General features: G+C 42.8%; 1 protein-coding gene across 1 annotated transcript in view; it reads left to right on the top strand.

Annotated features, from left to right (window-relative positions):
* The window catches only part of LOC132835921 (phospholipid phosphatase 3-like), an 86,491-nt gene extending 72,613 nt beyond the window's left edge, over positions 1–13,878 (top strand). The window contains exons 5-6 of the mRNA XM_060855031.1: positions 4,153–4,329; positions 10,366–13,878. Of these exons, the coding sequence (XP_060711014.1) occupies positions 4,153–4,329; positions 10,366–10,467 (279 nt within the window). The 3' untranslated portion in view covers positions 10,468–13,878. The remainder of the gene's footprint in view (positions 1–4,152; positions 4,330–10,365) is intronic.
* The last annotated feature ends 353 nt before the right edge of the window (positions 13,879–14,231 follow it).

Raw genomic sequence — 14,231 nt, 5'->3', positions numbered from 1 at the left:
GCAGGAAGACAACAGATTGTTGTGAGTCCTTCTCATGAACAAAATGACAATGCTTCAGGCTGAACTTTGGCCCGGTCCACAGACACACCCATCTGAACACTTGGTTGAAAATTGTGTTTATAAGGAAGCCTGTTGACGTTTGTCGCTTTTCTAAATAGAGTTTCCCTTTAAATAGAGCAACGCTTCCCTTCCCAAACAAAACACAAACCCTTTAGGCTATTTCTTCCCTTGTACTGAAACACCTCAGATGTTGCTAAAAATTCATCTGTTCAGAGGTTGTTGTAACAGGTGTGGCTGGGATGACAGCACTCTGAAACTTGAAACAAGCCTGGCGTGGATCACGTACCACTCTCCTGTGCCAGATTTCTGTCCATTCTCTCCCCTCCCACCCCCACCATGGCACTGGGTATGTTGCAGGAGAGACCTGACCGGAGACTGACTGACCCTCACTCCTCCACACCCCCCCATCCCAAAACCCTCCCCAACGGGCATGATGAGCTGGAATGAGAGCATTGCACCATTTTCTAGTTAAATGCGATAGGTCTGGACGTGCACAATAACCATCGCCTGGACTGGATTCATTCCTGCACCTTTTCTGCAACATTTGTTGTTGCTTTTTAGTGAGGGACTCCATTTTCTGTGCACTGCCTCCATTCCAGCTACTGATCGTCTTGCATGGATTTAGTTTTCATTCCAGTCTCTGGCAGGCTTTGATCTTTCCCTGCTCCTTACATTCTGTAATGGATTGCTGAAGGATCTCTGCTCTACCTAATGCTGCTGATTCCTCTCACTGTTTACAACTACTCCCACCTTTCATTCCTTGGCTCCATCTCCTACTCCTGTTACTAGAGTCATAGCCCTGGTCTCCTAGATCAGGCCATGTCCCATTTCTGCATCAATAACCCTAGTTTTATCTTTCCCCGGCCTCCCCTGGTCACAAGTTTGTGTTTGTCATTGCTCTGACTTCGGTAATTCCTACTGGGATCTGCATTTTGGCTCCTATCCAATCCAGTCCTTTTGCTCCTGACTCCTGCCACAAAATCATCTTTCTTCCATGGACGCTGGCATTCTGGATTCAGTAAAATGCTGGGAAGACTCAGCAGGCCAGTCAGCAACTGTGGACAGAATGGACATAGTGGCCCAGTGTTAGCTGCGAGGAAAGATTGGGGATGGCACAGTGGCTCAGTGGTTAGCACTGCTGCCTCACAGCGCCAGGGTCCAAGGTTCGATTCCACCCTCTCTGTGTGGAGAGTTTGCACATTCTCCCCGTGTCTGCATGGGTTTCCTCCCACAATCCAAAAGGTGTACAGGTTAGGTGAATTGGCCATGTTAAATTGACCATGTTGTTCAGGGAGGTGTAGGCTAGGTGCATTAGCCAGGGGCAAATGTAGAGTAATATGGTGGGGGTTTGGGATATTCTTCGGAGGGTCAGTGTGGGCTTGTTGGGCCAAAGAGCCTGTTTTTGTACTGTAGGGATTCTATGAGATCACAGACTTGAAATGTTATGTTCTTTCTCTCCACTGATGCTGCCAGAGATCCAACATTTTCTGTTTTTATTTGGTTACTTCAAACTTCCTTTTACTGGTCTCTGTCAGACCCTTCTTTCTTCCTCATCTACTTGCTGCTACCCCAACCCTTTCTCCTTCTCACTTATTCCTTACTTTGGCCTCAGTCCTCCCAATTTCACCCCATCGATTTTCCTACTTCCAGTTTCAGCCCCAACTTGGATTGACCCTGAAGCTGCCAACTGCTCATCTCATGACATTCTCTCTGGAGTCTTCGAGGGAGTTGTATTAACAACCCCACTATCCCCTCCCAGCTGCCCCCCTTGCTGACCCTTAGCCCCTAGAGGGTACATCGCCAGCAGTTATTATCACTCCATTTGCAGGCAGCTCTCTGGGCAGGGGGAAAGTGGTGATGGTGGTGGCAAAATCTCTACTGTCAGTGCCCTTGAACCAATTTAAAATGGTGATGGCCTACCCAGAGGAGGTAACACCCTGGACCCTGCAGCTAGCAGGGTAGGGAATCTGCCGCCCGGATTAAATTCCTTTCAGCATATTCCTAGTCTGCAAATGTATGCCTCCAAAACTCCAGTCATCAGTCAAACATGTTTGAGATTCCCCTGAGTTATTCCAGCATGACCTTTAATCTCTGGGATGCATGTAATGGTGAAAGTGTTTTGAGTGGAAATTATAAGTGAGCGCTCAGCAGAGAGAAGGCATTTGAGGTTATCTCAGGACATAATACTGACACGAGTCAAGCTTGTCAGAGTCAGTTTATCACAGCACAGTTAGGTGGAATTTGCTGAGGAACGCTGGTACGGATGAGTGAAGGTAGCAGGCAGGAATTAGGTGAATAAAATAATGGAGGAATATTATTGTACACTGTGATTCCAAATGCTGTCAAGATTTCATTTGGACTTGCACTTGTCTAATATTTTCCCAAATTATTGGAATAGTAAAAGATTTCATACAAACGTATCGGTTCTTAATATTGTAGCTTTGTAAATGGTTCCTCCTAATTTACAAACTAAACCAGATATTTTCTCGCCAACGTGAACAGGACACGTTGTCCGTTTGGATGTTGGCTTTGATTGGAATGTCAAAAATTATTTATTTAAATAAATGATTTCCCGTTCGGAATTCTAGAATATAAAATCCAGGAAAGTGGTTCTAAAGAGTTAGCCATACTTCCACCAGGACTGAATTGCAGTGAGTGAATTACTTGGAAGGCCGGTGTCAAGGAACTGTAACAAAAATGAAAGATAGAACATCAGCTTGAAGGTCTACCTTTGAAATACACAGGGTGTGCCTGTCTGCTGCTTTAAAGTGCAGCTGACATTTTGCACACAGTAAGATGTTTCAAGTATGCTACTGATTGAGGGAGAACTCTCTGCCTGAGGTCTGGGAGACTCATTCTCAGGGAAAAGTTCAGTTTCCACTGGGATAGATAAATGGAGTTTCCATTTAATATCTCATCTGGAGGATTACAACCCTGACTCTCACTAAAACACTCAAATGTCTGGCCCCACTCTAGGGCTGGTGCGGATAGTCTCAGAACTAAGTGACTGGGGCATTTATTCTGTGCACCCTGCTCTTTTGACAGACCATGAACAATTTGTCCTATCGGATATCCCCCACGGGAAGGTTCTGTATGAATGCTAGCTGATTCCTAAAGGGAAGCAGACAAACCTTGGATCATTCATCTATTCTAACACCTCCGGAATTCATCTTTAGCCAAGGAATAATGCAGACTGAGGGAATAGCTGAACAGAGAGAAAAAAAAATCTCCTTTTTCCTTTTATAAAGGAGCATTCTAAAAGGTCTAAAACATGATCTGTGTGTTCAGTCCTCCCAGCACATTAAGTATTGCCTTATAGACAGTTCTAGTGTGTGGTGAAGACATGATGGCTGACTTGAAACAAGGTGGTTTCAAACTTAGCTTTGCAACCCCAGAGAAATAGCAAGAATTACAGCTCCAACAAGCTTCATATTTGTGAGCAGAGTCTAGCAACATACTGTGTACATTGTGTGTACACATGAGTATGTATTTGTTGACTATTTAACAGTTTAGTATAGAGGGGAAACATACGCACTGACAGCACTGAGTAGTTGACACACTTTTAAGATTGAAGCCCAGACGTTGTCAGTGTTTATTCGAGATCTCTGGGGATGGGGGAGGTGTGTGCAGTAGTTTCAGGATACTTCTCCCCTCCCCCACCAACCCCCTTTTAACGTCTGTGTAATTGGAAGAGAACTCCACATGTTGTATAAAAACGCCTTAATATTTCCAGGCTTGTTTTGCAAGGAATCCCAGGGAATTTTAATATTTGCCGGAATGGTTCTGTAATTGTAGTCATCCTCTGTCAGAATGTCAGTATTTACAGAGCCAATGTGAATATTTGTAGACAGTCCCTGGGAGTCCATTAGTATTGACAGGAGAATTTGAGGAATGTGCTGGTGATCTCTGGAAGTGTGTTAATATTTGGAGATGGTCCCTGGGGGGTTGGATTAATTATTTACAGGGGATCCCTGCGATAGTATCTGTCCTGACACTGAAACAGTGAAAAAGAAAACACATCCCAAAACAGTCATCACAGGAAGAGTTGCGGAGTTAAAGGTCGGTTTTGAGAATGCTGTTTCTCTTTTGCAGTTTTATTTGGAAGCTCGGTTCACCTGGAAGGGGGCGAGGTTATTGAGACCGCTGCTACAGTCACTGTTAATCATGATGGCTTTTTACACCGGCCTTTCCCGTGTGTCAGACTACAGGCACCATCCGACAGACGTTCTGGTGGGATTACTGCAGGGAGCATTCATCGCCTATTGGATTGTAAGTCATCCCGTTTATGTTTCTAACTGTGACCAGTGAAATGGGCAGGAGGGCTCATTAGTCACCTCGGCTGCTGGGCTCACCAGAGGGGAATGTGAACCTGTTGGCCTTTCGGCCAACTTGTTTCCAGCGAGTTTGTTGGTGGAAGATCAGTGAAGGCAAGCTGTCCTTTGTAAATTGAAGGCGTTCCCTGTGTGGACTTTAGGATCTGAGTGTTTGGACTGAATCCCAAATCCCATAAAAATGGGTGGCTCAGGGTCAGCTGATGTGTTCAAATTATTCAAATTTCAAAACTGAACTCCAAATCATTTCTGGGTGCATCCAGAACTGGAAAAGGGGCGAGCGTCATTTAGATGCTCACATACATTCATTCATGGGATGAGGACATTGCTGACTAGCCTAGCATTTATTGCCCATCCCTAATTGCCCAGAGGGCAGTTAAGCATCAACCACATCACTGTGGGTCTGGAGTCACATATAGGCCAGACCAGGTAAGGATGGCAGTTTCCTTCCCTAAAGGGCATTAGTGACTCAGGTGGGTTTTTTTGTTCTCACAATTGACAGTGGATTCATGGTCAGCATTAGACTCTTAATTTCGGATTTTTTTTAATTGAATTCAGATTTCACCATCTGCCATGGTGGGATTTGAACCCATTGTCTGGGTCATTGGATTAACAGTGGAAGAGTGTGGTGCTGGAAAAGCACAGCCGGTCAGGCAGCATCCGAGGAGCAGGAGAATCGACATGGAAGTGATAGGTCAGAGCGGAGGGTGGAATAGATTGGTGGGAAGGAAGATGGACAGGTAGGACCATTCACGAGGGCAGTGCCGAGTCAGAAACACTGGGACTCTGATCCGGCACCGTTCTCTTGACCTGTCCTACCTATCCATCTTCCTTCCCACCTATCCACTCCACCCTCCTCTCTGACCTATCACCTTTACCCCCACCTTCATCTACCTATCCCAGCTACCTCACCCCTTCAAAGTTTGTGCGAAGATTTGTAGCTCGGGTGCTTGTATAAACATAAAATACCATGCAAGGACTGCACAAAACACTATATAGGACAAACAGGAAGACCGCTAACAATCCACATACATGAACACCAACTAGCCACGAAACGACACGACCAGCTATCCCTAGTAGCCACACACTCGGACAACAAGCAACATGAATTCGACTGGGAAAACACTACTTTCATAGGGCAAGCCAGACAGAGAACAGCCAGGGAATTCCTAGAGGCATGGCATTCATCCACAAACTCCATCAACAAACACATCGACCTGGACCCAATATACCAACCACTACAGTGGACAGCTGAAACTGACACCCGGAAGCGGCAAGGACAGACCACTATAAATACCGGAAGAAACATCAAAGAAGCGCTTCGCAGGAGGCTCCAGAGCACTGATGATGTCTCCTAGCCAGGGGACGAAACGTTTGCAACAGAAACTTCCAGCTCGGCGAACAGAACCACTACAACCTCACCCCTTTCCCATTTATATATCGGCCCCCTTGGCCCATAAGCCTCATTCCTGATGAAGGGCTTATGCCCAAAACATTGATTCTTCTGTTCCTCGGATGCTGCCTGACGTGCTGTGCTTTTCCAGCACCACACTCTTCGTCTCTGATCCCCAGCATCTGCAGTGCTCACTTTCTCTGCATCAACAGACTAGCAATAATACCACTAGGTCATCGTCTCCCTCAACGTACATGCACATGTATACACACACACGTACGTACGCACGCGCACACACATATATCTGTACACACATGCACGTACACATACACACACACAACATTCATGTAGACCCATATTATCATACTCTCTCAAACTGAGACATGTACTCATTCTCAGCTGTAATCGCTCACACATGTTTATACATATGGATACAGACACGCAATTATTCTCACACACTGCGATACGTTTTCACACAAACACAGACTCAAGCACTCTCCCACTTAGTTTTTGAAATGAAGACAGCAAGATCTTTTATTTTTTAATTTTCTCTCCTGTAAGAAACAAAATATTGAAATAGGAAAGTGCACCATTCATCAGTAAAGCAAAAAATGTTTCTTAAATGCTTATGCAAGAAAATATGGAGAGAGCTGCTTTATTTGAATAAACAGGTGTTACAATTCAAGGTATACTTTGATTTAACAGATTCCAGTAAATGCAAACATTATACCCTGAAAATAAAAGACTTGACACTTGATAATTGCATGACAATGACTCGATGCTTTGCGTAGACAAAACCTCATAGTTTCCAATTACGAGTAACAATTTTGAGACTATTGGGACATTATGAAAGCCTTCTTCACTTTTTCCTGCTTCACAATGAACCCTTCTTGACCCCATCACATGCCCAAACTGATTTGGAAATGGATTGTTGCAATCAGGATGAGCTAACTGTGGCTTCTGAGAGCCAGCTAGGGGTTGGCAGTGAAAATGTCCCCTTTAACCAGTCCTCCCTGATAAACAGCATGAATGAATAAGTGCTTGGGAGCATCAGATGCTCTGTAATGAAGGGTTTCCTGCGTTGTGTTACTAAATTATGATTGCAGGATTTAGCAATTATCCTTCAGGACACCGGTGAAAAAGCTATTGTTAACACCACCCACACAATCAGTGAGGGCTATTGAAGGCCATCATAGCCAACACTAGTCTTACACTCAGCTAGGGACACATATGTACACACGCACAATTTGAAGGGAATTGCATTGAAAATGAGTCAAGAGAAAGAGCCTTTGTGTGTGCCATTCCTACATACCCAGCGTACTAAAGCCAATAGAATTTTGTAGTATCCTGTCAGGATGGGCTGAATGGCTTGATTGCCCACTGTAAGGATTCTATGATGCTGTGAAGGTTGGGAGAGGAAATGAAATGTAAACCCAGACATTGCCTTTGGGTGTGTTAATTCACTGATGTACCCAATCTGGATTGAATTTAGTGGGTTCGAGAGCACAGTCACTGGTTTCTGTGGATAGTCAAACCAGATGTCCTCTTATTCTTGATCTAAGATAATAATTCCAATGCTTTGCCACATGAGGCTGGATTTTGTGTTGTCAGCCAGAACGCTAGTGTCTGCATCAAGTTCTGATCCCAGTCCTGCCCTCCCTCAGGAACGGTACATTATCCAATAGTGGCTTCCTGCACAGTGAAGCATAGCGGTTGGATTCTCGAAGCTGAGTGACCGTTATGAGGCTATGCAGTTAAGCAGAAGCGATGGCCCAGTGGTGTTATCGCAGGCCTGTTAATCCAGAGACCCAGATAATGTCTGTGGACCTGAGTTCAAATGTGAATTACATAAAAATGTGAGATTGAGAGTCTAATGCCGACTGTGAACTCATTGTTGATTGTCCAGAACAATCCGTCTGGTTCATTAATGTCCTTCAGGGAAGGAAACTGCCATCCTTACCTAGTCTGGTCTACGTCTAACTCTAGACCCATAGCAATGTAGTTGACTCTCTGGGTAATTAGGGATTGGCAACAAATGCTGGTCTAGTCAGTGTCACCCTCTGCTTCTGGTAAAGCCTGCTGTTTCTGTTAAGGGACAACAGGGGACTCCATCTTGAGCCATCCTCTGAGCAACTTTCAAAACATTTGAACTAAGAAATGACCACCAGCTGCCCAAGCAGCTGAGGTTGCAACTGTAGTCAGGTAGGCGAGGGGAGCCTCAGGGCCCACTCAGAGGGAGGAGAGGGGCCCTCAAGCCGGATGGAAAATTCCCATTGATCTCCGTTAAGGCCATAACTAACTACCTGCTGCTCCTTGACGGATGGGTCGCAATTCCTCTTTTAATCCGGCCTTTCCCTTAAAGATGGCTCAAGGGAAGATGGTGCTAACAAACTAGCGGAAAATTCCAAGCCGGTCTGTCTCCACCCCCACTCACGTTTGCCGTGATAATCCTACCCGCAATGTCAGGAAGATAAAACTGTTCATTTCTTTAGTACACTACCATGTTTGTTGTTGGTGGATGATGAGAGGATAATCCCCTCTCTCGTGACAAAACGCGATGAAGTATTTTGCAGAGATAGGGAGGAGGGGCATATTTAGATTCTGGGCTCGCACTGGTGTTGAGCATGCAAACTCAGGGTATTTCCTTGTCTTATGGAACTAACACTGTGTCAACTTATTCCAATGCAGAGGCAATGTGTGCAGCTTTAACATCCTCCGTAGGTTCAGACAAATGATGACTTTTATTCCGTTGCGATGCCCAGTTGTTGTTGTACAGTATCATTTGCTTCCCGAGTGTGCTCAATGGTAAAAGTGCAATCTCAGAGGACAACAAAGAGCCATTGTGCTATTAGGTTCTAGCAAAAGGCAGCTTTCTTCAAGATGAGTCCTTTACTTGGGGCCAAGTTGCAGTTTAATAAATAAACACTGGTGCTGTCATAAAGCACTTGGTAATGTTTGCTCGACATTTTATTTAATGTAATTTAGTAAGATAAATATCATAGAATTAAAACAGAAACTTTAACTAACCTTTAGATAATTCAGTTAAATTTTAACTTCTCATACTAATTTTTCTGAAAATTAATCTCAATATAGGGTCTAAGTGGCTGGAATGTTGGCTCTCACTATCTATCAGTGTCTGTTAGTTAGACTAATAACGTCTGTGATATTGCATCAACTCAGTCAGAGTCTTTGTAGGGAAGGACATATGGAATTAGCAGTTGAATTTCACCAACCAAATTCTAATGTCTATCCCCAGTTTATGTGGAGAGTCTGAATGCAGAGCAGAGGTAAGAGGTATATTTGACCTTAGTAACCTCTTCCGGGAAGCGGAATCACTTCCTCTGGAGCTAAACGTCATTGCTAACAGATTGTCAAGGTTGGCAAATGAATAATTAGTCAGTTGAGGCACAGAATGGGTTTGTAATGGCACCTGACCTCTCCCGCTGTAGCAGGAGACATTTCAGTGCATTGCATATAGACAAGGCACAGCTCCAGGTTATAGCATGTTCTATAAAAGGCTCACCAGGGAGCACAGTCAGTGCACAATGCTTGATTGCTGAGTAGGAGAAAATTGCTGGAATCTGTACTGAAAACAAAAAGTGCTGGAACTCACAGTGGGTTAGGCTCTGATGAAGACTCATCAAGTCTCGAAATGTTAGCTTTCTCTCTCTCTCTCTCTCTCTCTCTCTCTCTCTACAGATGCTGCCTGAGCCACTGTGATCTTCAGCATGTTTTGTTTTCAGTTTGATTACTGAGATTCGGACTAATATCAAATACTGAGCTGAGAAGGCCAATGTGCAGTAGCTTGATGCTACCTTATAAAGTTAGCCAACGCCAACTTCCTGAGCCAATGAGTTGCCTGAACATCGATCTCATCCCATCTGCAGTGATAGCACAATGTAGCAAGGTCTGGAATCATGGTTCTGAAGTAGGATTACTTCATCTTCCATACCTGGTAGCAAGTAAGGCCTTCAGGAAGGATGTACTGGCCCTGGAGTATGGTCAGAGTAGGTTTGCGAGAATGATCCCAGAAATGAACAGCTGAACATATGAGGAATGTTTGAGGTCTCTGGGTCTATACTCGGTGCAGTTGAAAAGGTTAAGGGTGTATCTAATTGAAGCTTACAGAATGGTCTGGACAGAGTGGATGTTGGGAAGATGCTTCCATTGGTAGGAGAGACTAGGACCCAAGGGCACAGCTTTAGAGTAAAGGGAAGATTCTTTAAAGCAGAGATAAGGAGAAACTTCTTCAGTCAGAGAGTGGGGAATCTATGGAATTCACTGCCACAGAAGGCTGTGGAGGCCAGGTCATTGAGTATATTTAAGACAGTGATCGGTTCTTGAATATCAAGGGGATCAAGGGTTACAGGGAGAAAGTGGGAGAATGGGGTTGAGAAACTTATCAGCCAGAATTGAATGACGGAGCAGACTGGATGGGCTGAATGGCCGGGTTTCTGTTCCTATGTCTTATGAAGAGAATATGGTGATATTTATTAACTAAGTCTGCTTTGTTTAGATGGATGATTTGAGGAAGCCAGCAGCAGTGAAAGTGATCCCTGCAATCTCCTCTTTGTTTTTCAGGCATTTCACATCTCGGATCTGTTCAAATCGAAGAGGAAGCCATCAAAAGATTCGAACGTTTCTGCAGAAAATTCCGTACAGACCAATCACACAACGTGTTAGCAGAACGAGAGCGAAGAGGAGAGAAAGGATGTAGGGGAGTTGGCACAAGTCATCCGGCAGGAGTGAATTAGGGAACCAGTGCTCAAAGAAAAACATCCATCCCTTTTTAAATTTTCAGAACAATCTCCAAACACGGCTTCATTCTGATATTTCTCCCTTCAGGCCAGTCCCTGATGCTAGCTTCACTGGAAGTTTCATCATCAGAGAGAATTTTCTGTGGTAGTTCAGTTGTCAACTGGCTTTGACTACGTCCTTAAGTTACAATTATCCAGTGACTGATAGATTTTGAACCCGTTAAAGCAGTTGCAATTTCCTTTTCCTTTCTCTAAGATGAGAGCCCTGAAGTGCCTGACACCATAGATGCTGTAAATGGACACACATACACTTAATACTGTGAGCAACAATGTATTCTATATTTGTAATGAGAAATTAATATTATGGGTCACTGATTATGCTGAGCCTTTTGTAAGTGTATCGTGACTGAAGAATCTACAACTAAGATATTTACCAGTTATTCAGTATACAGATTAAAGAAGCTAATTTCTTGCAAAAATAATTACGTACTTTTATTATATCTGTAATTAATGGAATTTAGACCAGGGACGATGATATGTTTTTTGAATGAGTTCTGTTCACTTTAGGAGTTGAGAATTGACTCATTTGGTTGGGAGGAAATGTCGTTCCATTTTCAGATTTATTAACACAGTACAAGGCTAAGCCCAACAATCGTTTGAATTGGAAGATCCTGTGGGAAAGGCATGACTTGGTCAAAAGGAAAAAGTTAAAAATATGGTGATAATCTGAACTCTAGTGTCCAGTTATCTGAATGGTCGTAAATAGAACATAGAACATGGAACCTTGCAGCGCAGTACAGGCCCTTCGGCCCTCGATGTTGCGCCGACCTGTCATGTCAATCTGAAGCCCATCTAACCTACACTATTCCATGTACATCCATATGCTTGTCCAATAGAGTTTTGAGACATTGTTTCAGGCATATTTGAAATCACATCTCCCAAAGGAATAGGCAGATTGATTGATAAGGTAGAACCATCAAGCATGCTGATTGTGTGGGATGACCATTGCATGGATTTCAACAAGTCTTCTAAAATGTCAGGAAAAGATGGGAGCTATCAAGATGGCAGACATTAATTATAATTGAAGTAGGTTGCATGTTCCATTCTGCAGAGAGGTGAAGAAACTTGAGTGAGCTTTTAAATTTACTCATAATCACTGAACTATCATGCATTAAACTGAAGTGATTGACAGTCATGAGAAATTCCATATGATAACGGCTACTGTCTGCTTTTGGGTTGTTTATTCGGCTAGTGGTCTGCTGAGGGATATATCTGTCAGAAAACTGATCCAAAAGCTGAAAGGGTGTAATCCAACTTTATATTGAACTCAGTGCATTTCAATTCAATACACATTTAATTGACCTGTTTAGAGCTTTTTAAGATTAAAAAGCTTAATGCAGTAGATTTAATTTATATTAACTAAACCACTTGTGAGTTTTGATCACAGCTCATCCGAAAGAATTGACAGTCTGTGCAATAGAATCTTCATTCCTGTCTATTTCATAGTCTAAAGGAGTTATGAGGGACTGGAAATTGATGATTAGCTCAGTCTTCAAATGTGAGAAGAAAGAGTTGTCCCCTGAACAGGGGACTGTGTAGGTGGCAGGACCTGAGCTAAGGACAGAGAGCTTGCAGCCTACAACTGAGTAGACTCAACCTGAGGACTCATTTTAGCTGCTGAATACTTTTAACCAAGAAAGATCATCATGTATGGGACCATGCTAATGGCTGATCAGAAAGGTTAGGTAATTGTAACCTTGTGAATTCAGTTTCTCAGTAATTTATTTAATTCAATTCAAAACAGATGAAAGTTGAGATCCATATTTTAATTTCAACAGCTTTGTATTTTACTTGACTTTTGAATTAACATGTAATATAATGCTGTCGAATACTAGCTATATCTATTTAACTTGTCCATTTTGTTCCATTCTCTGCAAAAGATATTTTTGAGCATGCTCTTTATTCTACATGTATATTATACCCCTGAAGTATTTACATGAGCTGAATGGCTTTAAACCACTGACAGTCTTATTCCCTGCGAAATTCACAGGGTTTACATTTGGAAGTAGCCACGGTGTCTGTGTTATTTCAAAAATACCACATTGGAACGTGAAACATCACAGTGCAATCGTGCTGAACACCAACATTAACCTCTGTAGTGTTACTGTTAACTGTGTAATTTCACTGCTCTCATTAAATGCTACTGTTTCCTATTTGTTAAGGGAGGGCAGTTTGAAATATTTACCAGGGTTAATGTTACTGCGCCTAATCTAGTGTTAGGTTGAGGATTCGGAATATTCCAAACATCCTGGAATCTTCTATTCATGTCACATGCCCTTTTGCATTGCAACTCTCAAGGACAAAGTGACATTTTCTGCTGTGAAGCTGACCTTGGAACAGTGCCTTGTTAAAACTTGGCGTGGAAAGGAGGTGGTGTGTGGAGAAATCTTCTACAGCATGGAGCTGAGTAGAAAACTGGGAAGAAAATTCTGCTTGAATTGAATCATTCCGTTTTCTATTCGAAATATCTTGACCATTCATCCAAGCTGCAGTTTCTACTCCACTCATGTCTTGCTGTGTGAATAGGGATTAAGCATTTGTTCAGATAAATTTGGGCCATTTGTATAACATCATTATACATCTCTTCTGCTGTCAACATTCATACCCCAGTGAAAAAAAGAAATAACTTGCTTTTAGTTATTGTATTATCACTTGTCAGGACATGCCAAATATTTTAAATCTACGAGATTATTTTTGAAGTTTGTTTTCCAAAACTTGTGCACGGTCCAACTAACACTGGCATTTGAATTCACATGGAAATAGTGTTTTTAATACAGTTTTGTTAGCATAGATTCAATGGCATTGCGCACAGTGACCAGATGAATACTCCTCTGAATGTGGTTTAACCCCAGCCCCCAATCCCATCGAACAAATAGAGCCTAATGCAGTCATAGACAGTTTGTGTCCCAGTAAGAACTCGTTTAAGACAAATTCCAGATTCATTTCATTTGAGACCCTTGCAGCCCAGGGAAGGGAATTGTTCACCCCATCACTCTCAACTGAGTTTGAACAAAGAACCCAGAAATGAAAAGGCTGCCTTCCATGTAAATCATTGAAGCATTTGGCCACCCAAGTCTGGAATTCCTATAGATGTCTGCTGATGTTGTGGAAATGGCCTGATTGTGAATTGCTTCTTTGTGCTGCTATAACCCGTATTTTTATCAGACAACTTTTGTAGACACCTTAACAGCCCTGTCAAAGGGCTTTGGTGTACATTATTGTTAATTGTGAGTATATTGTGTGAGATCTTAAAGGATGTCTCAAAATATATATGTATAGAATTTTTATTGTAAATAAAAGTTAATTTTGTTTTCAATTTGAATAAGACCTACGGGTTTTCTTTTCAATTACCCGTCTATTTCAACTTGGGGCAATAACTTGTAAGTACAGTATATCATGCCTTTTATTGTAAAAACCCACTGGTATGTGGTGGCTCCATAAAGGTTTTCACAATAACAGGAGATGCATATTGTGTGATGAAAGTGAGGAGATCAGAGTCTGGATTATAGTGGGGCTGGAAAAGCACAGCAGGTCAGGCAGCATCCGGGGAGCAGGGAAATTAATGTTTCAGGCAAAAGCCCTTCATCAGGAATGAGGCTGGGAGCCTCCGGGATGGAGATGTAAATGGGA

Source organism: Hemiscyllium ocellatum, chromosome 45, assembly GCF_020745735.1.
Source record: "Hemiscyllium ocellatum isolate sHemOce1 chromosome 45, sHemOce1.pat.X.cur, whole genome shotgun sequence".
In the NCBI taxonomy this organism is placed as follows: domain Eukaryota; kingdom Metazoa; phylum Chordata; class Chondrichthyes; order Orectolobiformes; family Hemiscylliidae; genus Hemiscyllium; species Hemiscyllium ocellatum.
This window is presented reverse-complemented; position numbering and strand designations above follow the sequence as displayed.